Genomic DNA, 25,978 nt, shown 5'->3' on the forward strand with positions numbered 1-25,978 from the left:
AGGGCCTGTTCACATGCTATATGACTCTATATATATTATACTGATTTATAATCAGTGACCAATAAGCTTATCACTTCCATTTCAGAGCTCCCAAAACATGGGAATATAGAACTTCAGAGCAATTGACTCTGTTGCCCTAATTTCTAACATCACTGAATGAAGAGTGTGGAGTAATTCACTGTATCTCGTTCTCTGATCTAGTTGCATGTTAGCTTCAGGTTAAGAAGAGGAGAATCAAATCTGAATCAAGATGCTAGTCATCCATTTGCACCATCTCTACAGTGGATCATTTCACTAACCAGGCTGAACACAAAGTAAGGATTTTATGCCTCAGGAGGTACGTACAGATGATACCTCAGCTTTTCTGTTTGCAATATTATTTTCACTGCTTTTGAATTCATGCCAAGAGCTTCCAGTTGAATTTCAGTTTCTCAGGCACCACATCCAGGTTGTGTCTGCTGTTAGTCAAACCAAGAGTCACAGATACATAATGAAAAGAGGAAATGAACAACAGAATATTACAAGGATCAAATACATGAATAATCGCAAATACCATTGTGAAACACAGCAGTGAGAGTCAGTGCTTTCAAGAGAAGAGTAAAGTGCTTGAGAACATTGCTTTTCCATTTTGTACAAATGAGCAAACATGAACACACTTTAATATGGATTAACAGGAATTTAGAAAAGTACATACCAATAATCCAGGTCATTGTCCACATGGTTTCCAGGTTTTAATTTAAATCCCTTAGGCAAATGGCACATATCCATGGGAAGAAGCCCTTCCATAAACCTGAAAGCAGGTTAGTGAATACACAATTAGGAATTAATTATAGTAACTGAGCAGTGGACATGGCTGAAATGTTTGAAAGTGTCTTTAGTCAAAAGAAGGGGCAGGTTAAGCATTCCTCTCGCTGAACTACCGAAATCTGACAAAGGTGGAATTGTGTCCAGGAATATCCTATTTACAAATTTGTCACAGGCCAACACCCACTCAACCTGGTTCCTCCCAGTCATCTACAAGTTGATGCCAGGTAAATTATTTAAATTTGTCAACCTTTCCTACCCACATTAGGGCTCCAGTAGTAGTCTGCCAACCTTTTTTGTCCAGAGGCTCAGATTCAAGTCCACCTGCTGCAGAGATGTGTCATGACATGTCTTAACAGGTTGATTTCAAATAGCTTTTGCCATACACAGGGAGCTAGCGGTAATGTTACTATAATCTCTCAGGAAACTTGGGTTCAAATCCCAGCATGTTGGAGGGTGGGATTTAAATTTAATTGAGAAAAAGAAGAACTTTTGGAATTAACAGTTATTAGTGATGGTGACAATAAATTATCAATAAATGCTGTAAACAACCATCTGGTTCACTAATATGCATTAGGGAAGGAAACCTACCATCTTTAACTGGTCTGGCCGACACGAAAGAAAGACTGATATGCTGGGACATTTTGAACTGGAGGATAGGAGGTGGAGAGGTGACTTTAAAATTATGAGGGCATAGAAAAGGTTATTGGTAGGTGTCTGTTCCCTAGCATGGGGGATTTTAAGACAGGAAGCATATTTTTAAGGTGAGAGGAGAGAGATTTTAAAAAAGATATGTGGCATTTTTGTTTTTATACAGAGGGTGGTTCGCATGTTGAATGACCTTCCTGAGGAAGTGGTGGATGTGCTCACAGTTACAACATTTAAAAGACGAATAGGAAAGGTTTGGAGGGTGTTATGTACCAAGCCAGACAACCACAAAATATTTTAAGAAGGTAGCCCAGCCCCTAACCTTTTTTTATTTTTAGGCAGATATGAAGGAAGTATTCAAGGAGTGATGCAGCTGGTCAAACCACTCAGCTTTAAGCAAAATAGAACTTACTTTAAACACTACAGTTGAAACACGAACAAAAGAAAATGGAATTTAAAATAACTTAACGATTTGAAAGCCCAATCAACTTGATATAGCAACTTAATTAGAGAGCTGTTCCAATTCCTGTAACATCCTATAAACACACAACCTGGCAAAAGATAAATTCAAACTCAGGTTCTTAAAGGCAGGAGGGAACAATTTCCAAAGAGATTTCAGACAGAAAGCCAGTCAGGAACCATCTGCTGAAGCTTGGAACTTTTCTGCACTGCAAGCAGCTTCTCACTGTTACATTTAAACCAAACTAGAAGCAAACCTGAACTGGGAGAACTGGCCACTTCCCTGCCATTGTTAAACTAGGCTCTTTCCGAGCCATTTCGGCACCTCTGCATTTGCGACCACTCTTAAAACAAACAGCCCAAGGACAAAATAACCTTGCTAAAAGTGACAGCATTATGATAAGGGATATGGACCAGGAGCAGGCAGGTGGGACTAGTTTAGTTTGGGATTATGTTCAGCATGAATTGATTGGACTGAAGAGCTTGTTTCCATGCAGCATGACTCTATGATCATGTGATTCTGGATCCACAGCAATGTAGTTCAATTTCAGCAGCCTGCCAAAATAGCCTTTGAAGCATTCAGCGGAGCCTGTGTGGTTTTAGCTGGTAAACAGTAAAGAACCTAAATGGTAGTAAGTGTTGTTGCTACAGACAACTGTAGCAGCTCTGAAGTGTTAGATTATAGAAATGCAGCAAGTAAGCAAGTGTGAAGCAAAGCTAAAGCAGTAATAATGTGGGATTTTAAATGCAACAGACTGGGAGAAGCAGGTATCTGTTAGAAAGGTAGTGAATTTCTGGTGTGTGACAAAGACAGTTACTATAACAATTTGTCCTGGATAGAATAAGGGGAGAAACAATATCGGATTAGTAATGAGTCCGATTTAATTAGTCACCGAATTGTGAGTGAACATTTATCAGTTAAAAACCACACAACTTTCCCCCTCCAACTCTATTTTGATTTAGTCCCTACCCTCCCCTTCACTGTAAAAAAAAAAGAAAATAAACAGGAGTGTGAGCACTGTCCTTTGATGTGAAGGGCACTGCTTGTCACTGGACACTCGGAAAAAAAAAGAAAAAAAAAAGAAAAAAAACCACACAACTCCAGGTTATAGTCCAATAGGTTCATTTGGAAGCACTAGCTTTCGGAGCACTGCTCCTTCATCAGGTGGTTGTGGAATATAAGATTGTAAGACACAGAATGGTTCAGCACCTATGGGGATGGCCTCAACTGGGACCTTAGGTTCATGTCACACTACAGGTGACCCCATTGCATCGCATCACTCACACACACACACACACACACACACACACACACACACACACACACACACACACACACACACACACACACACACACACACACACACACACACACACACACACACACACACACACACATTGACAGACCTAAACCCCTTTACAGACATATACACACCATCTCACAGACACTCATAAACCCCCCAACCTCCCCCCACAACACACTCTCATGCACACATACATATATAAATTTGTGGGGTGAATTTGTACTTGCAGAATTACATTCTACTTTGCTCAAATACTGCATGTAAGATTCTGTAAATCAGTTTTTTAAAATTAGAATCAGTCTGACCATTGTGGCACAGACAATCTCACAGGGGGTTAACATCTTCAATACCTTACCTGGGCTGACATGACACCAATTGTTAAAGTGCACTTGAGAATGTAAGTTTTAAAAAAGGTTTTGCAATTTACAAATCAAAGAAACAATCCAGGTCTTTTTCAATATATAATTTCAGTTATATCACACTGTGAACTTGCTATAAATTTTGTGCCTTACAATCTTATTCTCCACAACCACCTGATGAAGGAGCAGCACTCTGAAAGCTAGTGATTCCAATTAAATCTGTTGGACTATAACCTGGCGTTGTGTGATTTTTAACTTTGTAGACCCCCAGTCCAAAACTGGTGTCTCCAAATCATTTATCAATTATTGCTCATAATATGATCGCATTCAATGTTACATTTGAAAGTGAAAAGCATGAATCAGCTACTGGAGTTTTAAATTTAGGCAAGACCAACTCTTAGGAGATGGAACAGAGACTGTCCGCAGGAAACTGGGAAAATCCACTCATGGGTAAAACAGTTACAGTTCTGTGGAGGATGGACAACTAAAAAGATCAGGACAGCACAAAACGAAAAGAAAAGCCTGGTATAAATGCATGAAAGAAAAAACACAGATCCTGGGAAAGACTGAAAGACAAGCAAAGGGTCACAAAGCTGCTTATAAGAACTACTAAAAGGGATTACAAAAGGAAGTGACATGGTGGCTCAGTGGCTAGCACTACTGCCTCACAGTGCAGGGGGCCCAGGTTCAATTGTTGCCTTGGGCAACTGTATATGTGGGGTTTGCACATTCTCCCAGTGTCTGTGTGGGTTTCCTCCCACAGTCCAAAGATGTGCAGGTTAAGTGAATTGATCATGCTAAATTGCCCATAGTGTTGGGTGCATTAGTCAGAGGGAAATATAGGGTAGGGGTATAGGTCTGGGTGGGTTACTCTTCAGAGAGTTGGTGAGAGCTTGTTGGGCCAAAGGGCCTGTTTCCACAATGTAGGGAATCTAAATCTAATTGAAGCTTATGAAAGGGCAAAAAAAAAATTTTCAAGTTACATTAAGGGTTGGTGGGTGATCAGGAGTCACGTTTGCCCACTAAAGAATGAAAGTGGAGATATTGCCAGTGGTTATGGGGAAATAGCAGAGAATGTTGAATAATTATTTTATCTCAGTATTTACAGTAGAAAAGGAGGCTAGCTCGCCAAGTACTGAAAAAATAGTGAATTGGGAACAGGGACTGAATAAAATTAACACAAGTAAAACATTGGTCATGGGGAAACTAATGGAATTAAGGACTGACAAATCCCCAGAACTTTATGATTTCCATCTGAGAAAGTAGGAGAGCACATTGTAGATACCCTAACTAGGACTTTTCAGCGCTCCCAAGATATAGGAGTCATCCTTCTGGATTGGAAAATTGCACACATCCCTCCATGTGTTAAGAAGGACGAAAGAGGAAAACCAGAGAATGACAGACCAGTTCGACTAACATTTGTGATGGGGCAATTGGAGTTGATAATCAAGGACAGGGTAACTAAACACCCTGAAAACTTTCAGGTAATAAAGGAGAGCCAGAATGGATTCATGACACGTATGTCTTACCTAACAGAGTTAAAGAGTCATAGAGATGTACAGCATGGAAACAGACCCTTCGGTCCAACCCGTCCATGCCAACCAGATATCCCAACCTAATCTAGTCCCACCTGCCAGCACACGGCCCATTTCCCTCCAAACCCTTCCTATTCATATACCCATCCAAATGCCTTTTAAATGTTGCAATTGTACTAGCCTCCACCACTTCCTCTGGCAGCTCATTCCATACATGCACCACTCTCTGTGTGAAAAAGTTGCTCCTTAGGTCTCTTTTGTATCTTTCCCCTCTCATCCTAAACCTATGCCCATTCATTTTTGAAGAGGGGATTTGTTGTTTATATGGACTTTCAGAAGGCATTTGGTAAACGCCCACATAAGAGACTGTTACTAAAGTCAGAGGCCCATGGAATTTAGGGCTAATTACTGACATAGTTGGGAAACTGATTGAGTGGCAGGTGAATGAGTAGGTTCTGAAATTGGCAAGATATGACCAGCGTGGTCCCCCAAAGATCACTATTAAGGCTCAATTACTCACACTATTTATTAATGACCTGGATAATAGTATAGAAAGTCATACACCTAAATTTGCAAGAGTATGGGAGAGAAAGCAGGAGATTGGCATTAGGTAATGATGTTCATTTGAAGGGCTGGTGTGGGCACGATGGGCCGACCAGCTCCCTGTGCTGTAACAATTCAGAGAGAAGCTGCTTGCAATAAAAATTTGAAGGGAGCAGAAAGCACAGATCTTGCCTTCATTAAGTCAAGTCATTGAGTTTAAGAGCAGGAAGGTTTTACTGGAACTGCGTAAAACGTCGGTTAGGCCACAGCTAGTGGACTGTGTGCAGTTCTGGAATGGACATTATAGGAGTGATGTGATAGCACTGGAGAAGGTGCAGACGAGATTTATCAGGATGTTGGCTGGGCTGGAGAGTTATGAAGAGAGATCGGACAGACGGGTTGTTTTCCTTAGAGCAGAGGAGACTGAAAGGGGTCATGATTGAGATGTATAAATTGATGAGGGGTGTAGGCAGGGTAGATATGAGGAGACAGTGAGGTCTGCAGATGCTTGAGATCAGAGTTGAGAGTGTGTTGCTGAAAAAGCACAGCGGGTCAGGCAGCATCCGAGAAGCAGGTAAATCGATGTTTCAGGCCAGAGCCCTTCATCAGGAATAGATACGAGGAGACTCTTACCTTTTATGGAGGGATCAATAACCAGGGGCATAGATTTAAGGGAAAGGGCAAGAGATTTATTGGAGATTGGAGGAAAAGCTTTTCACCCAGAGGGTGGGGGGTCCTGGAACTCACTTAATAGTGATCTTTGGGGGACCACGCTGGTCACATCTTGCCAATTTCAGAACCTACTCATTCACCTGCCACTCAATCAGTTTCCCAACTATGTCAGTAATTAGCCCTAAATTCCATGGGCCTGTAAGAGTGGTAAAGGCAGAAGCCCTCATAACATTCAAGAAGTATTTTGACGTACACTTGCAATGCCAAGACAAATAAGGCCTGGGGCCAAGTGCTAGAAAATGTCAGTAGAATAATATGGTGGTTGATTTTGTCCCATGCACACTTGATGGACTGAATGGGGCTTTTTTTCTGTGCTGTATACATTTGTGACTATGACTGTATGACATCTAACTATCCATCCTTCATGGGACTCAATTTGATGAAAGAAACTAGTGATACCTCACCAGCCACTTAAAAAAAATGAAACATTTTTATATTGTTTATATATTCAAATAAAAAACAGATGAGGCACTGTTAGCAGGCATTGAATGCTTATTAGCCTAGTGCCACAGTGTTAGAAGGAAGTTCTCATTTAAATAGCAATGTAATGAGATATGTATTTGCAGGGCGGCTGGTTGAAATAGATTTTCCAGAATTTACTAACATTTACTGAACAATTCAACGATGTGATGTCACTGCTGGCACATTTTAAAAACCACACTCACCATTTGAGTGGAAACTGTCCAGTCAATTGCTGATAAAAGACGATCATTTTAAAGTGGAGGCCATATCAGGGACGGGGATGGGGTTGTATGTACAAAATTCATCCAAGATGGCAGTCAGTAATCCTTATTGGATACTGGACTTTGTAAGTATAGGCTTGGGTGGAATTTAATGGTCATGATGGTGGACCTGTCCTCCTAAAGGAGAGAGGGTACCAATCCTGCTGCATCCATGAGGACCAATCATTATTAAATCATGAGGAGGCAGCCCGTGTGTTCCAAATTCTACTTGATTCAATGACCCAGTGGAACGTCTGGTGTGCTACTGGGAATGTCAGAGACTGACAGACCTGCTGAAGGCTTCCTGCTGCTGAGGATTGTTGACAAAACCTTCAGGAAAGAAAAAAAACAAAGGTGAGTAGGGTGAGAGGACGGAGGCAAGTTAGGTAGGTCCTAGCTAGGTTTGATGTCTTCCGCCCACCAGGCTTTTCCCGTGCAAACAAACTGGATGCCCGAGTTGGAAGGACCCATCCACAAGACCACAGGTAAGTATGCCAGGCTTCAGATAGTGGTTTGCCCACTGACACTGGTTCTTGAGGACTACTGGCAGCAAAAGGATGCTCTTAAATTGCCACTTAAAGGATTCAGTTGGCCTGTGGCTAGGAAGGCTGTTACTGACCCTTTGCTCTGGGCTTGGTCGGGATTGAGGGGTTGCTAGGTGGTGTGAATGCAGGGCTGAGGGGCCAGGGCCCTGTTCTTCGCAAACAGGGAGAACATGCAGTTGCACAGCACCTAGTATCAATAAAAAAAAAATTAAAAAAGTCAAATGTGTCTTTCTTCAGAAATACTCAAGTCCTGCAAAATGCTTATTTATACACAAACGTTTGTGATGTGGTGCAAACTGCGAGATTTATAATCATCTGACATTTTGGTTCCGTTTTTTTGAGTTCATAAACAATGTGCTTTCTGGGTGCCTGAAGTTAATTATTAACTTGAAGATATTTATGTAGCTATGGTGATTTATTTTAAAATAGATTGCGTGGCCTGGCTTTAGACTGGAGTATTTTGTCGACTTCCTTCTTTTTCAGATTGCTTTGTAATCCAGCAAGGTAAATTACGGGCCCTCAAAATTTGTTAGAGACTTCTAAAACTTGTTTCTCTTAAGTTTTAAAAACAAAATAAAAAATCATTCCTAACTTAGACAGGGAGACTTTGATTTTAATTTTGACTTTGAATTTTGGGCAGTCACATAATGTCTTTGGAATAAGAGGCTACGTAGATGAGTGCTCTGAGAAGGGAAAGCTAAATTGTGACTCAGTTTACCACAGAGTGAGGAGTTAATGTTAGTCCCATATCAAAAATATTGACATAAAACTGTGAAAAGATGACTTAAAGCTGAGTACATTGAAGCAGGTGTATGTCAGCTCAAGGGAGAAGCTATTTGCAGTTTCAGTCCAAAAGTTAAAGTCATGCATGATTTAAACCTACCGGGAAATTAAATACAAGGACCTGGAGGTGAATATTGCACACTTGGTGGTTTATGTTGCTATACAAAAGCTGTTTTGTTTCATTTCAATTTAGGGGAAAAAAAAATATTTTGAGATTAATGAGACTACAAGGAGATAGGAGAAAGTGAGGACCGCAGATGCTGGAGATCAGAGCTGAAAGAATGTGTTGCTGGAAAAGCGCAGGTCAGGCAGCAAAGGAGCAGGAGAATCGACGTTTCGGGCATAAGCCCTTCTTCAGGAATCCCTGAGATTGTTTGGTTTATTTTATTTTAATGTCATTTTGTTTAATAATAAAAGTAAAATTCATTAACGTAAAATCTGAAGCATTCCGTACTTACAGTTTATTCAGAGATTGCTTTGTTAAAACCAGAATGAATCAAAACATGATTTATCAAGCCAGGTTTCTGTCCAGCATCTGACTTGTCCAGTAATAGCAGCAGCTGGGGCCATAAGGACATAAGCTCAAGGGCTTTTTCAGCCAAGCAGTGATGATGGCAGATTTGAAAGCAAGATGGACAGTGCTCGAGGAGAGAGAAGTGTTAACAATATCTGCTAACAAAAGGCATGGCCAAGGGAGTAGGGTGGTGGTCAGCAATTTGGTGTGATGATGGAGGAAGAACAATAAAGGGTCCTAAGGGCAAGATGAGCATGAACAGGACATAAGGGAAATTGGGGGAGAAACTTGAGAAAGATGCATGCTAAAGGATGAGGTACTGAAGTAACAGGTTCACAGTGGACACCATTTCCCTGGCCCTGCACCCATCCCTGGAACATCTGGACAACAAGGACACCTATGTCAGACTCCTACTCATCGACTATAGCTCCACCTTTAACACCATAATCCCTTCCAGACTGATCTCCAAACTCCAGTTCCACCCTCTGCAACTGGATCCTCAGCTTCCTGACCCATAGACCGTAATCAGCGACAATAGACAACTGCACCTGATCCACAATAACACTCAACACTAGAGCACCCCCCAAGGTTGCATTCTCAGTTCCCTACTGTACTCCCTGTACACCCACGACTGTGTAGTCAAATTCTGAATGAACACCATCTCGGAGTTTGCTGACAACACCATCTGTGGTAGGACGGATTTCAAATAACGACAAATATCGAAGAGTGATCGAATGCTTGGTGTCGTGGTGTAATGATAACAATCTCAATCTCAATGTAGGCAAAACAAGAGAACTGACCACCAATTTCAGAAAGAAAGGAGGAGAACACGCCCACAGCTACATCAACAGAGTGGAGGTTGAGAGGCTGGAGAGCGTCATGCTCCCAGGAGTGACGACAACCAACAACCTGCCATGGACTTCCCATGTAGATGTGACAGTCAAGTAGCCACAAAAATGCCTCATCTTCCTCAGACGGCTCAGGAAATTTGGCATGTCCTTCGCTAACTTCTACAGAGGCACCATTGAAAGCAAATTATCCGGGCGCATAACAGCCTGGTACCGCAACTGCTCTGCCCAGGACCGTAGGAAACTACAGAAGGTTGTGTGCACAGCCCAGACCATCACGGAAGCCAACCTTCCATCCACTGACTCCATTTAAACTTCTCGTTGCCGTGGAAAGGCTGCCAACATCATCAAAAACCCCTCCTATCGAGTAATGCTATCTTACAACCTCTTCTGTAAGGCAGAAGATACAGAAATTTGAACGCACGCACCAACAAGTTTAAGAATAGCTTTTTTCCTGCCATTATCAGACTGACAAATGGGCTCTAACTCGAAATAATACTGATCTGTTAATGTTGATCTTGCCTCCTGCACCTCCTGTGCAGTGTAATCTATATGCCTCACTCTGACAAAGCACCCTATGCTCTGTATGTCCTTACTTATTATGATCTACCTGTACCGCTTCCAACAAAGCTTTTTACTGTACTCAGGTACATGTGACTACAGTAAACCAAAGAGGAAGGGTGAGATTTTGTAAAGCCAATTGAACAAATGGTTGGTACAATGGTTAAAACCAAAATCATGAGTGGCGTTACAAGTCATGTTCCAGAAATAATTGACTAGGTATCTGCAACTGTGGAAGGTATTACAATAGCATGCTGAAATTGATTGAGATTACAAATATCAGATGAAGTGGATAGTGAAATGTCACTCAAACCTGAGTCAGAGCAGGTAAGTGAAGAAGCATAATGAGAGCCCAGCCAAAGAACACAAACTTATAACATTTTGTTCTGTTACAGTCAGTACCAATGAGGGAAAAAATGCTTAACATGACACAAAATGAGTAAACAAATGATTCATAATCTTGTCAGATTTCCAATACTCTAAAAACAAACTGACAGGATGACAAATGGAAAAGGGAAAAAGAAAATGGACGTTCACACAGTTTGTTCAGGACACTGTCCAGACAAAGTACACAAGGAGTCCAAAAGAGGAATCACTGTTATATCTAGTAATAAAGGACAAACTGGAGTAAACAAGAGCTGGAGGCATCGGGAAACTTCTCGGCAATCACAGAATAAAATAACATTTTAAACATGAGGTTTGCATTATCCAAGACAAATGAAACAGAAGATCAAGATAATGGATTCTGTAAATGATAAAGTACAGTAACCCAAGGAGAATGAGGAAATCAAACATCTGAATCTGCTCTTGCTTACAATGCCACCTTTATATCATTAGAAAATTTGGATGTGTAACTTCGATCACATCATCTCAGTTGTTAACTAATTTGGGCCAACTCAGCTCGTCCACTTAAAATGATGCACTCATTTTATAGTTGGATGCAAAACAGTTGAGACAGGATTTGCTCATTTTGGGAGATCATTCTCATTACGAAAGTATACGGGGGGAGAAATACAGTGCTTCAAAATACTATATAAATAGAAATTAGTTTGCATTTGTGGTCAAAGAGCAACATTTTTGGGTTCAGTGATCTTTTCTAATGTGCTCGTTCCCATTTGGTTTTTTAAAAGTAAGCTTTAATCGTAGAGGAACTACATTTTAAATTATTTCATGGGATATGGATATATTGGCTAGACTGCCATTTAATGCCCATCTCTAATTGTCCTGGGAAGGTAATAATGAGCCCTCTTATTAAACTACTGCAGGCCACATTGTGAAGATGCACCAACGGCGCTATTAAGGAGAGTGTTCCAGGATTTTGATCCATTGTTGGTGAAGTTGAGATATTTCTAAGTCAGGATGGTGTGTGACTTGGAAGGGAACTTACAGGTGGTGTTATTTCTATATGTTTGCTACCCTTGTTCTTCTAGGTGATAGAGTCATAGTCATAGAATCCTACAGCACAGAAACAGACTTTTTGGTCTAACTAGTCCTTGCCAACCTGATATCTTAAACTGATGTAGTCCCATGTGCTAGCAGTTGGCCCATATCCCTCTAAACCCTTCCTATTCATATACCCATCCAGATGTCTTTTAAATGTTGTAATTGTACTTGCCTCTACCACTTCCTCTGGCAACTCATTCCATATACACATTACTCTCTGCTTGAAAAAGTTAACCCGCAGGTCCCTTTTAAATCTTTCCTCTCTCACCTTAAACCCAAACCTTCCAGTTTTGGACTCGCCTACCCTGGGAAAAAGACCTTCTCTATTCACCCTATCCATGCCCCTCATGATTTCATAAACCTATATAAAGGTCATCCCTCACCCTCCAATGCTCCAAGGAAAAAAGCCCCAGCCTATTCAGCCTCTCCCTATAGCTTAAACCCTCCAATCCCAACAACATCCTTGTAAATCTTTTCTGAATCGTTTCAAGTTTAACAACATCCTTCCCACAGCAGGAGACCAGAACTGAATGCAGCATTCCAGAAGTAACCTAACAAATGCCCTGTACAGCCACAACATGACTTCCCAACTCAGATAATCAATGTATTGACCATTGAAGGCAAGCATGCCAAATGCTTTCTTCACTATCCTATCTATCTGCGATGCCACTTTCAAGGAACTATGCACCTGCACCCCTAGGTCCCTTTGTTTGACAACATTGTCCAGGACCCTACCATTAATTGTACAAGTCCTGCCCTGATTTGCCTTACCATAATACAACACCTCACATATGTCTAAATTAAACTATCGGCTACTCCTCGGCCCATCTGATCAAGGTCCCATTGTACACTGATGTAACCTTCTTCGCTGTCCACTACACCATCAATTTTGGAGTCATCTGCAAACTGACTAACCATACCTCCTTTATTCACATCCAAATCATTGATATAAATGATGAAAAGCAGAGGACCCAGCACCAATCCTTGAGGAACACCACTGGTCACAGGCCTTCATTCAGAAAAACAGCCCTACAGCACCACCCTCTGTCACCTACCTTCAAACCAAATTTGTATCTAGTTGGCTAGCTCCCCCTGGATTCCATGTGATTTAACTTTGCTAACCAGTGCAGCACCTGATCAAATGACTAGCTGAAGCCCATATAGACCATATCTACTACTCAGCCTTCAATCTTCTTTGTCACTCTTTCAAAAAGCTTAATCAAGATTGTGAGACATGATTTCCCATTCGCAAAGCCATGTTGACTACCCTAATCAGTCCTTGCCTATCCAAATGCATGTAAATCCTGTCCCTCAGAATCCTCTCCAATAACTTACCCATCACTGACATCAGGCTCACTGGTCTGTAGGTCCCTGGCTTTTCCTTGCCACCTTTCAGAAATAATGGCACCACGTTAGCAATCTCCAGTATTCTGGCACCTCACCGGTGGCTATCGATGATACAAATATCTCCGAAAGGAGCCCAGCAATCTCTTCCCTAGCTTCTCACAAAGTGCTGGGATGCACCCAATCAAGTCCCAAGGATTTACCCAACTTTACGTGTATTAAGATGTCCAGCATCTCCTCCTCTGTAATAAAGCACTTTTCAAGCTATCATTAATTATTTCCCCAAGTTTTCCAGTTTCCATATCCTTCTCCATGGTATATACTGACATGAAATGCTCATTTAGTATCTCACCCATCTGCGGTTCCACACAGACAGTCTTGCTCTTTAAGAGGCCCTATTCTCTCCCTACTTACTCCTTTTCCCTTCGTGTATTTGTAGAATCTCTTTGGATTCTCCTTGACACTATTTGCCAAAGATATCTTGTTTCCCCTTTGTTGCCTTCCTGCTTTCCCTCTCGAGGATACACCTACTGTCCCTACTGTTAGGGATTCACTTGATTTCAACTGTCTATGCCTCACATATGCCTCCACCTTTTTCTTGACCAGAGTCTCAATTTTTCTCATCATCCAGCATTCCCTACACCTACCAGCTTTGCCTTTCACCCTCACAGAAACATACTGTCTCTGAACTCTCATCTCATTTTTTAGTGGCCTCCTACTTTCCAACTGCCCATTTACCTCCCCCATCAACACTTGAAAGTTCTTGCCTAATACCATCAAAATTGGCTTTACTCCAATATAGAACTTTAACTTTTAGATCAAGTCTATCCTTTGCCATAACTATTTAAAAGCTAATAGAATTATGATTACTAGCCTCAAAGTGCTCACCCACTGACATCTCAGTTACTTCCTCTGTCTTATTTCCCAAGAGAAGGTCAGGTTTTGCACTTCAAGTCAGTATATCTACATTCTGAATAGGAAAATGTTCTTGATCAAATTCCTCTCCATCCAAGTCCTTAACACTATGGCAGTCCTAATCTATGTTTGGAAGTAAAAAATCCCCCATCCCCTATTAGTCTTACAGATATCTGAGAATTCCTCACATATTTGCTTCTCGATTTCCTGCTGACTATTGGGGGTTTATAGTACAATGTCAATAAGATGATCATCCCTTTGTCATTTCTCAGTTCCACTCAATAACTTCATTAGACATTCTCCCAAGAGTATCTTCCCAAGTATAGCCATAATGTTATCCCAAACTAAAAATACCACGCCCCCACTCCCATCTTTCCTGCAGCATCTATACCCTGGAGCATTAAGTTGCTGGTCCTGCCCCTCCCTGAGCTACATTTTTACAATAGTGATGATATCCCAGTCCTATGTTCCCAACCATGTCCTGAGTTCATCTGCCTTAGCAATTAGGCCTCTTGCATTGAAATAAATGCTGTTTAAATTTATCAATCTTACCCCATTCTCTGCTTTGTTCTTGCCTACCTTGACTATTTAACTTGCTCCTCTTCTCTGCTGTACCAGTCTCAGACTTATCTCTCTTTGTCCCACCCACCTACCTTGTTAAAGCCTCCTCTGTAGCACGAGCAAATCTCCCCGCCTGGGGGATATTGGTCCCTTTCTAATTGCCCTTGTAACATAAGTTGCTTCTACCCAGAAGAGGTCCCAGTGATCCAAAACTGAATATCTTCTTGAAAAAGAAAATTATATTTTTGTTGATTTCTAGCGCTATTCTCTGACCTCTCCATGTGATCACTCTCCCAAAACTTTGTCTCTCACTCGTGTTTTTTTCTCCCATTTGAAGTATTGGCGTTTTGAATGTTTATTTTTAAAAAAACATATCCAAAACAATACAAGAAAATTTATAAAAACAATAATTACTGCTCTAAGAAAGTGAGGAAATCAGCTCCTACACTAAAAAAACTCAAAAACAAAGAGAAGTGACCTTATACAGGTTTACAAAATTATGAGGGGCATGGATAGGATAAATAGACAAAGTCTTTTCCCTGGGATCGGGGAGTCCAGAAGTAGAGGGCATAGGTTTAGGGTGAGAGGGGAAAGATATAAAAGAGACCTAAGGAGCAACTTTTTCATGCAGAGGGTGGTGCGTGTATGGAATGAGCTGCCAGAGAATGTGGTGGAGGCTGGTACAATTACAACATTTAAGAGGCACTTGGATGGGTATATGAATAGGAAGGATTTGGCGGGATATGGGCCAGGTGCTGGCAGGTGGGACTAGATTGGGTTGGGATGTCTGATCAGCGTGGACGGGTTGGACCGAAGGGTCTGTTTCCATGCTGTACATCTCTATGGCTCTATTATAGCCAGGATATTCTCCCATCCACCATTTTTTGTGTGTGTGGGGGGTTTGGAAGGTGTCCAGGGAGCCTTGGTGAGTTGTCGCAGTGCATCTTGTCGATGGTACACACTGCTATTACTGAGTGTCCGTGGTGAAGGGAGTAGACGTGGAAGCTGTAGATGGGGTATCAACCAGTGGGATGCTTTGACTTCCGTGGTGTCGAGCTTCTTGAGTGTTATTGAAGCCACACTCATCCAATCAAGTGGAGAGTACTCCATAACCTTCCTGAATGGTACTGCGTAGATTGTATAGAGGCTTTGGAAAACAAGGAGATGTGTTACTCATCTCTGAATTCCTAGCCTTTGACCTACTCTTGCAGTTACAGGACATGGCTGGTCCAGTTCAATTTTTGGTCAAGGATAACTCACAGTCTGTTGATAGTGAGTGATTCTGTGATGCTAACACCATTGAACATCGAGAGGAGATTATAAATTTGTCTCGTCCTATTTGAGATGATCATTCACATGATTTGATTTTTACATGTCAAGCCTGGCCTGAATGTTGTTCAGGTCTTGCTGCATTTTGGAACAGGCTGTTTGATGGGTTTGAGGTGGTACAAATTGTACTGCAGACTGTCCAATCATCAAACATCCCGCCACTGACTTTATGATGAACGGAAGATCATTGATGCAGCATTTGAAGATTCCTGGGTCTCAGAAACCACCTTGAGAAACTTGAACAACACCCTGGCATTGAGATAGTTGGACACAAACAAACAACCACCTACACATTTTGAATGATGGTCTGTGGATGTCTGCATATACATAGTGCCTGAGGCTGCTTGATCTTTATCTTGAAGCCTGACTTGTTAACTCCTTATGTATATACATTTCTTCATTTAAACTTATACATAGCTTATTAAGCAATGGTCCCTAGTGTAGTGTCGAAGACCTCTCTGTTCACATACTCATTCCAGGCTGGTGTTTTCTCTCTTACAAATATCAGACTCACATTATCAGTTACATCATGATGAATCTCGTTATATCACAGCAGGATTCTGTGTCACATCAACAGCAAAAAGGAGTCTGCACCTCATTGAGAATGGCTGCCAATACTAATTTCCCCTTATTGGGATAACTAGTACCTTGACAGCACGTTCATCATCCAACTAACAACAATGGGTGATGTCTTAAAGTTTGAAGGATCAAAATTAATAAGTCCTGCAGCTGTAGGTGTTGGACCCTCATCTTCACAGCCAAGGAAAAGACTGTCACATCTCCATCTGAGGTAGTACTTGTAAAGCCTTCAATGAACGAATGGCCACGGCTGTGGTCAGGTGTGATTTCAAAGCTTGATTGACCTGTTTGTCTTTGACAGGCTACATCCATTTGACTGACCATGTCCTGAGGCTACTAGTAATTGGCCTTTTAACTACCTGAATTGGCTGCCTGCCACTTGCAGGGAGGGGGGGAGCCCTTCTATCCCCGAACCCAACTCCAGGAAAACAACCAGTACTGGGATGGCACCGGCAAAACCATAAGAATTACGTGCTTATCTACTTTTTAGATTAGATTAGATTAGATTAGATTACTTTACAGTGTGGAAACAGGCCCTTTGGCCCAACAAGTCCACACCGACCCGCCGAAGCGCAACCCACCCATACCCCTACATTTACCCCTTACCTAACACTACGGACAATTTAGCATGGCCAATTCACCTAATCTGCACATCTTTGGACTGTGGGAGGAAACCGGAGCACCCGGAGGAAACCCACGCAGACACGGGGAGAATGTGCAAACTCCACACAGTCAGTCGCCTGAGGCGGGAATTGGCACTGTGAGGCAGCAGTGCTAACCACTGTGCCACCGTGCCGCCCACTGCCACCGTGCCGCCTACTTGCTTCTGCACTTGCCCCCACTGCTGTTGTGCTTTTCCAGCACCTTTCTCATCTGTCTGTTATCAGTCATGAGAGAGAGCACACAAGAGAGATACATACAATTGATTTGTCAAAGTTAATCCTCAGGCTAAAATGCCATCCCACATATTTTCACCATCTGAGAACAAAGCAGAACCTCTGAATCAATGTAATTTTGTCTCAGTACACCCATTGTTAACGCCTCCTGTCACATCAGCACTATGCCATCCTAGCTCAGTGATCACAAGGCGCCCACACTCCTACATTAGCAGGGGTAATTGAGTGCTAGATTCCTCATCATTCCTAGTTTGGTTATCGCAAGTCCTAGTTTGGGGCTACAGAGAAAGGGGTATTGTCCTTTGTGACGACCTGACTTCTAGAATTGTGTCAAACAAATTCAACTCCACAGTTGCAGAACATAACCACAATTGTTTCTGTCAGCAAAGAAAAAAAAGATATCCTTGGCTTCCTTCACCGTCAAACTCTAGTCATCCAACGCCTGGAGGTAGAATGCCTCATCTTCCACCATGGGATCCTCCAACCACACAGGATCAATGTTGATTTCACTAGTATCCTCATTTCCTCTGTACCCATCTTATCCCAGATCCAACCCTCTAACTCAGCACTGCCCTCTTGAACTGTCCTACCTGTCCATCTTCCTTCCTACCTATCCGCTCCACCCTCTCCTCGCCATCACCCCCCCAATTTCATCTACCTATTGAATTCCCGGCTACCTTCCCCTCTGCCCCATCCCTCCTTCCATTTATCTCTCAGCCACCTTGAGCACTCCCCTCCAACATTCCTGATGAAGAGTTTATGTTCGAACATTGATTCCCGTGCTCCTCGGATGTTGCCTGACCGGCTATGCTTTTCCAACACCACATTTTTTGACTTAGAGGTTTGATACCCTCACTTGAAATTGACTTTTTTTGGCAGATACTTGTACAAAATAAAACCATTTGCCCACTTACCTGCACATAGAAAGCAAATATCAAATGCTTTATTTTACAGTCGGAACAATCTTGGCTGACACCAGTCTTATATTCATCAAGATATTTTCCAGGGGATGTCACTGAATAATGATTAGAAGAGTCACACTCACTACTAGCCTAAAATAGGCACACAAAGGCCAAGAAGAGCTCAACCACCATTGTGAAAATTCAGGGAAACAAGTTATTAACCCAGCATTCCAGGACTCAGGAAGAGGAAGGGCCTACCTGAAGAAAACGAGGCCCAATTCTGGATTGATGACGAAGATCGTGAGGAATAATAAAATGAATTTCCATTTCATCACCAGGTATCTGAATAAACAAACAGCCAGAGTCAGACATCTGGGTGAATCTTAGACACAGGACAGCTCCTTCAGCTGATCCCATCTTCACTGCTGTTTTCTTCCACAAGCCATGCCATCTAAAATGTAGTTATTCCAGATATTGAACCAGAAGAACTATAGAACCATAGAAAAGATACAGGCCCATCATATCTGTGCTAGCAACAGTCCTCTGAACAGACACATCAGGTGGTTCACATTGCATCCTTCACCTCAACTGGTGCACTCACCCACCCTCAGAATCGGCCAGGGGCTGTTGCCAGAGAAGCAGCAGAAGAGAGTCCAGGCCTGTTGCTGGAAAAGTGAGAGTTCTGAGGGTTTTGTGATGAAAGGAGCTTCAGAGAGAGAGAGGTTGGAGAGTGGTGTTTCTGATCCCCCCTATTGAATTCTATTTAGAATCATGTCAGCTAACACTGGTCTACTGCATGAAGATTTCCTCTGCTAAAAGTGATTATCATTGGTATTTGATTAGTTCCTGCAACACTCTTTATTTACATGATAATACATGCTGTACTGTGAAGGAGCACATCTCTCTTTGTGGTACAGACTGTTCCTTCTCATTTCTCAGGATCCAGTACACAACTGCTGTTATTCTTACTGTATCATATTTATCTCTATCTAATCACTCTTCAGTTGCAAGAGGGTGGAGTGGGAGAAGAAAGAGAGAAGGTAACCAGGCTTGCAAAAGGAAGGAGTGTGGAAAAGAGGCTGCAAATGGGAAGGGTTGGGAATGGTGGCCATATAATGTTTGGTACACTACATGTTTGAAATGTTCCAGTCTCTTTGTACCTACACAATAAGAATGTCAGAGACGTACAGCACGGAAACAGACCCTTCGATCCAACTCGTCCATGCCGACCAGATAATTTCCCCTAAATTAATCTAGTCCCATTTGCCATCATTTGGCCCATATCCCTCTAAACTCTTCCTATCCATATAGCCATTCTGATGCCTTTTAGGTGTTGTAATAATACCAGCCTCCACCACTTCCTCTGGCAGCTCGTTCTATCCAAACATATCCTCTGCATGAAAATGTTGCCCCTTAGGTCCCTTTTAAATCTTTTCCCTCTCACGTTAAACCTATGCCCTTGAGTTTTGGACTCCACTACCTTGCGGAAAAAGACCTTGACTATTTATCCATGCCCCTCGTGATTTTATAAACCTCTAAGGTCATCACTCAGCCTCTGCCACTCCATAATTGTGATCTCAGAGTATGTGGAAGGTGTGTTTAGGGAAAAGGCTTTACATGCGCAGATGTCTATTAGTTATTCTGAGAAAAATGCGTGCCTATTGTCCTGTACTAAAATGAAATACCATGGTGTTGAGAGAATTTCAGGTGAGTTGTAGCTTGAAGTTGAATGGTGAATTGGTAATTGGAGATTTGATGAATTCTTCTAATTCTGCTTCAGTCCAAATTCCCCACATCAACACTAAAACATTACATGACTGGATCAGCTAACAAGTGAGTTCGTGAAAACAAGAAAAAGGAATCTCTGAAAGCCAAAACGTTGCCCCGGGAAATAAAACATGCTTTCCGTCCTACCAAATGTCACAAAGGGTGAAGCAAGGGAGGGGCAATGCACACATGAGCACAAGTTAGAGAGAAAGAGAGCACAGACAAGTCTCCATTGGTGATTCAGGGCACCTTAGCTATTTCAACTCACAGGTCATACTTTGGAATAGCAAAGGAAGGGTGTGACTAGCTATCACTGTTTCCAGAGACCCATGGCTGAAGATGAAGGATTCAATGTCAGCCACGGATATCTGAGGCATATGAGCACATCAACATTTTCACTGAGAGTAGCCCACCACGTAGAATGTGGGCTCTGGCACACAATAATTCAGTTGCTTCAAAATAATTACTGTGGTAACATGTTCACTTTGTAACTTTCGACTTTGTAACTTCTGGTGTTTATGGTCATTGCAAATTGGAGGGATATATAACAATAAAAAAAAACTGGTCCAGGTAATAACTAACTCTGCAGGTTTCAGAGATATTGTCAGGGAAATCCATTGACCTTTTATAAGTAAGTCAGTGCCCTACTTATGTAGAACTCCATTGAACATTGCAGTACAGGATCCCTCCAGCAGACCAATTACCATGGTGACCTAAAAGCAGCAATTCTGAAAGTCCTCAACAGTAACTGCGGACAAAAATGCAGCCTTGCAGTTTTCACATGAACACCAAGAGCAAGCTTCTTTTCAATAAAGAAAAAGGTTAGCTGAAAATCAAAAGCAGTAAATAATTGGAGCTGGACACTAGTTGGGCAATGCTGTTGGAACTTGGTGCCAAACCTAGATCATGGATGCCTCAGAACACCCTACACACTACTTTCAATCTGAAATCCCTCTGTGGTGGACAGGAGATTCACTGCACGATAATGGCAGAGGTGGATGTTCAACTAGCAGCCACCATCAGTCACAGAACACTTAGCTGATTTGTTTTGTAAAACAGCTCTAGGAAAACTCTGCCCCTCTCTTCCAAAAGTAAAATTTGATTCTTCAGTCAAGAACTGCAAATGAGTGCCAAGGGTCTGCTTCCAATTTTCTGGAACTCTCCTCTGACAGAACTGCCACCCAGGGACTGCTGTCGCTGGAAAAGCTGCTTCACCTACTTTTATATTCATGGACTCAACACTGGAATTGAGGAGATACAGTCGAACATCCCAGTCTGCTAACAGCAGTGATACTCAGCAATTTCTTTTCAGGCTTTGACAATTATTCTTTGAAAACTTTCCTTGAATATAAAACAGTGGTAAAAGCCAACCGTTGCTCATTTCCATTACAAATGAGAGAGAATAATTCGAACTTGTTGATTCAGCAATGTTCTCCAACTACCTCAGTTAATGCAAATTTGAATGCAGGACCTACTAATAACATCTTTCTGAACAACAGCTTGCATCTTCACAACACTTTTAGTTTGGTCACAAGGCACCCTCAGCAAAATAAAATTTGATACCAAGTCAGAAGGGGATACTGAGGCAAAAGACCAAAGGTTCAGTCAAAGAGATAGGTTTTAAGTAGCTTCTCAGAGAGGGAGAGAAAGAGATTAAAAGATAGGGAGACTTAAAGAGGGAACACTAACAGGTAGGGCCTAGGCACTGTGACCAATTATGGAGTGATTTAAATTTGTATGGCTCAGGATGTATCTGAAGGCTGTTGAACTGAAAGCAAATTTTGAAATAAGGAGCAACACCATGGGGTAATCTAAAGGTCAAGGTGAGAATTTTGAAATACAAGGACAGTCAAATCGAAATTGAATTTGAAACTACCAAGAGAGTGAGAGAATTTAAAATTACCAAGAGAGTTTATAATTAGTACAGGCTTCTACAGTGATAATATGAAAATAAACAATGGATAAATCAAAAGCTCCTTTGCTTATTAAACACAATTCTGGTCTTTTCTAAAAACAGCAAGAAAGTAATATAAAGTGTTGAAGAAACTCCTGCAGCACCTATGGAGAGAGATAGCGAGTTAACATTGAGTCCAACTTGACACCATTTCTTGAATCTGGATCAGTGGTGCTGGAAGAGCACAGCAATTCAGGCAACATCCGAGGACAGGCAAAATCGATGTTTTGGGCAAAAGCCCTTCATCAGGAATAAAGCATGAAGGGCTTTTGCCCGAAACGTCGATTTTGCCTGTCCTCGGATGCTGCCTGAATTGCTGTGCTCTTCCAGCACCACTGATCCAGAATCTGGTTTCCAGCATCTGGAGTCATTGTTTTTACCATTTCTTGAAGTTAAGTCGTTTTCTCTAGCTGCCAGATCTCCTGAGTTTCACCACCACACTGTTTCTACCTCAGATGTCTAACATCTGCAGAATTTTGTTTAGATTGGAAGGAAGTTTTGTCGGAGACAAATCTACTAAAAAAAAGTTTAACAGACTTCAAATTTGAGGTTAAATGCTCTCTTTTCTCATGACACATAACACTGTAAATGTATAAATTTGCTCCAACAGCTCAAAATATTCAATTCAAATTGTTTTGCATAAAATTTACAAAGTAAAAACGACTGTAGGGCTGTTGTGGCAAAGCAGTAGTGTCCTCTGAACCAGGAAGCCCGAGTTGAAGTCCCAACAGTCAAAGGTGAGTAATAGTATTTCTGAGCAAGTTAAAACTCTTTCAAAGAGAATGAGGAATGTACTAGGAGAGTGACCAAACTAGTGATCACTAGAATAAGTGCAATGACTACAGTGCAGATAAGTAAATACAATGGCTTTGCATGAAATCACAAACACACAGTTCCCAAATTTGATATGTGGTTCATGATGAGTTCATTATGTTCACAAGGGCAGAGCTCGAAGAAAGCTGAGGCTGATAAAGGAAGAGGTGCTGGCAACAAGTGCCCACTCACTTTTGGAGTAGGGAAGGGGGAAAATAAATGTGTGTTGTAAGAGATTGAAGATAACTCATTTATAGGTGTTAAAAGTTGTAGTTATTAAAAACATCCATTCCCTCCGCTCCCCCCCCCCCCCCCATTTGAAGTAGTTCTCGACCACATTGATCCAAATTAACCAGAATAGTTTGACAACGAAACAAAAAGGTGATAAACCTGGATTTACTGCAAATCACAAACAGTGCGCTTCATTTACTTGTTTCAAACAATGACGGGTTACAGAGGTCCCTTTTGATTGTATCCTCTACCATACAGAAGACATTGAGTTAGACACCTTTCTCTCATTGTGTAACTTGATATTTTTTAAAAGAAAAAGAGGCCAGTGGGTAAGAAACCAAAGACAAACAATGAAACTAAATGCCATCAAACCAAATCCTCCCAACACCGACTTTTTCACATTTAAAATGTAGCCCGTGCACTGCTCTTCTGATCTCTCCAAACTGCTATTTAATATTTGCAGGAAAAAAAAGTATTCCCTGCTGAAAACTCATAAAAAACAAAATTAATTTCTCCTGCACTTTGAAACCATCTGAACTAAAATGCTCAGAATCCTTGCTGTAGCGTCTTTAATTTTCCGAATAATCTTTAAAACAGTGAGAGATATTGTGGGTCAGACAGACAGAAATAGGTCCAAAAGCTTAAAAATAATTCAGACACGTACAAATAAAAAAAATACTCACTTTACACGGGAGAACCACCTTGGAGCCATTAAAGGGAGTTTTAGTTTTAAAAACATACAGATCCCTCTTGAAATAAGATCAGTCTACCTTGCAGCCTTTCCACTTTCTGAACTGTTGCCTCCAGTTGTGCAGAGTTGAAGCAGAAGTTTGATTGTGAATTCACCCAGTTGGGAGAGCTCATCAAAATCCAACTACACCGATCTGTTAGACACTATTCAGCCTACAGGCAGTGTTGATAGATTCATAACTAGGAGAGAATATCCTCGGCTTTTACGATTAAAGGGCATGTACCTCTGTGGAAGGAATTAACAGCAGCGAACACAGAACAGCAATCAAATTTTTTTAAAAAAAGAAACGATTATGTTGCGAGTTTTTGTTTGAGGTTTGTTCTCCTCCAAAAAATGTCGACCGCGTGACTGAAATGAAAATTACAACTGGTAAACTCCACCTCACTTCTGCCCGCCCCCCACTTTTAACAAACGCTCAGTAATTAAGTTGTATCTTTACCTGTTTCAGGTTTTACCACTATCATCTGGCTCAGGTATGTGTATGAAGGTATTTGGAATGGGAACAAAGTGCTGAAGAAACTCCACAGGTCTAGCAACATCTGTGGACAAAGAAATCTTTAAAATTTCGTTCCAATATGACTGTTCTTCAGTATCAGAAAGGATTTTAAATGTCACCTTTTAGCTTAATCCATCCATCCTTTACACTAATCTTCCTGAACCTAACTGTCCCATTGCTTTAGGTCCAAAGCTTGCTGGTTTTCCACTGCAAAGAGTTGTCCACATCTGAGTGTTGCAGACTGATTCATTCCAAGGTCCAGGTTAGAAATGATCAATGACCCGTCTTTCAGGATGATTGGAGCGGTTGTTGGCAGTCCAACTTTGAACCTCAGTCGCCGTTTTGGGAAGCCCTGCACTAAACCATAGGCCAGATTCTGGGCAGTGGTTAGCTCAGTTGGCTGGATGACTGGTTTGCCATACCAGTGATACCCATAGCATGTGTTCAATTCCCATCAAAAGTTGAGATTACCATGAAGGTCCTCAACTTCACCTGAAGCATGGTTATCCTCACAATAAAACTGCCACCAGCTTTGTGTGTTTTTGAGTGAGTAGGATCAGTGTTTGCTTATGAGTGAGTAGGGCCAGTGTCTGCTTATGAGTGAGTGTTTGTAGCAGCTCAGTAAGTAAAGGCTCCATCAGACATTTTAGCCATGGAATCGCGGGGATACCAGAATCTGGATTAAAACAAACCCTTGTTGTGTGATTGACATGTTGTGTCTGTGCTATAGACACTTTGGCCAGTTTGTGTATTAGATGGACCCAAGCACTGGGTCCATCTAAAAGAATTTTCTGATGGGCAGACCATGTGTTATCAAAATCTCGGGACATGTAAAGTGTCGTTCTTGACCCTCCAGTTAAAACTTAGTGTGACGATCTTCCACCTCACTGTCTATCAGGGGCCATTCTGTGGCTACACTGTGCCATCTGGAGTTGCACACCCCCTGAGGAGAGGCACGGCCTTAGGGAGTGTATCCAGAGGTGGGGGTTAGATGGTGGGATTCCCTCCCTAAATTTGGTTGTGTGCTCTCCCCCACCGAATTAACTGCAGCTCGTCTCCCAGATCATGCAGTGGCATGAACCGGGTTCCTGTGGTGGTGCTAACTGCCTGAGTACCCTACAGTCCCCCGTGCCTGTGCCCCTATAATTGTAACATTTCCCTCCTGAGCGGTGGCTGCTACAGCCCTGGAGCTGTGTGCTACTGATCCCTATCTCTCACTGTGGGATGGACGGACAGAGGTGGATGGTTCAAATAGTAACTCCCCTTTGTTTTGATCACCCGTTCCACACGGAACTGGGGTTTGGGGCTTTTACTGGGTGCATTTTTCCCCTTGGGGTGCACTGATTCACAAGTCCCTTTCTCCCAAGCCCAGGCCATCCTTCTTAACACCTGTTGTTCTAGCTCCACTATTGTATCCTACAACAGTTAGGAAGGATTGCTGTTTTTATGGCCTGCAGACCCCCACCGACCCCACTCCTCCCACATCCTGAGGACTGAGGAAGGGAGAATGGATGGTGGGGCTCTGGGACTTTACCATTTAAGTTTACCCCCCTCACTATCCTGGAGGCTGTGGAGAGCCCCTTTTGTTGATGGAAAATGTACAGGGATCAGCTGTGGGCTCAAATCCAGGGATGCTATCT

At 42.0% G+C, this 25,978-nt stretch overlaps 1 protein-coding gene across 4 annotated transcripts in view; it reads right to left on the reverse strand.

Moving 5' to 3' along the window:
* Positions 1-24,182, reverse strand: part of LOC122540228 (N-acetyllactosaminide alpha-1,3-galactosyltransferase-like) — a 41,646-nt gene extending 17,464 nt beyond the window's left edge. The window contains exons 1-3 of one of the 4 annotated variants that reach the window (XM_043675631.2): positions 23,862-24,182; positions 18,585-18,668; positions 695-790 (exon numbers count right to left, since the gene is read on the reverse strand). In XM_043675631.2, coding sequence (XP_043531566.1) covers positions 695-790; positions 18,585-18,658 — 170 coding nt within the window. In that variant the 5' untranslated portion in view covers positions 18,659-18,668; positions 23,862-24,182. Of the gene's footprint in view, positions 1-694; positions 791-18,584; positions 18,669-23,774 lie in introns of all 4 variants that reach the window. The other 3 variants (XM_043675630.2, XM_087980561.1, XM_087980562.1) reach the window with 3 other exon arrangements.
* Positions 24,183-25,978: the final 1,796 nt, after the last annotated feature.

This window comes from Chiloscyllium plagiosum, unplaced genomic scaffold, assembly GCF_037043375.1.
Source record: "Chiloscyllium plagiosum isolate Xiang-an unplaced genomic scaffold, Cpla_swu_hap1 HiC_scaffold_37, whole genome shotgun sequence".
Lineage (NCBI taxonomy): Eukaryota > Metazoa > Chordata > Chondrichthyes > Orectolobiformes > Hemiscylliidae > Chiloscyllium > Chiloscyllium plagiosum.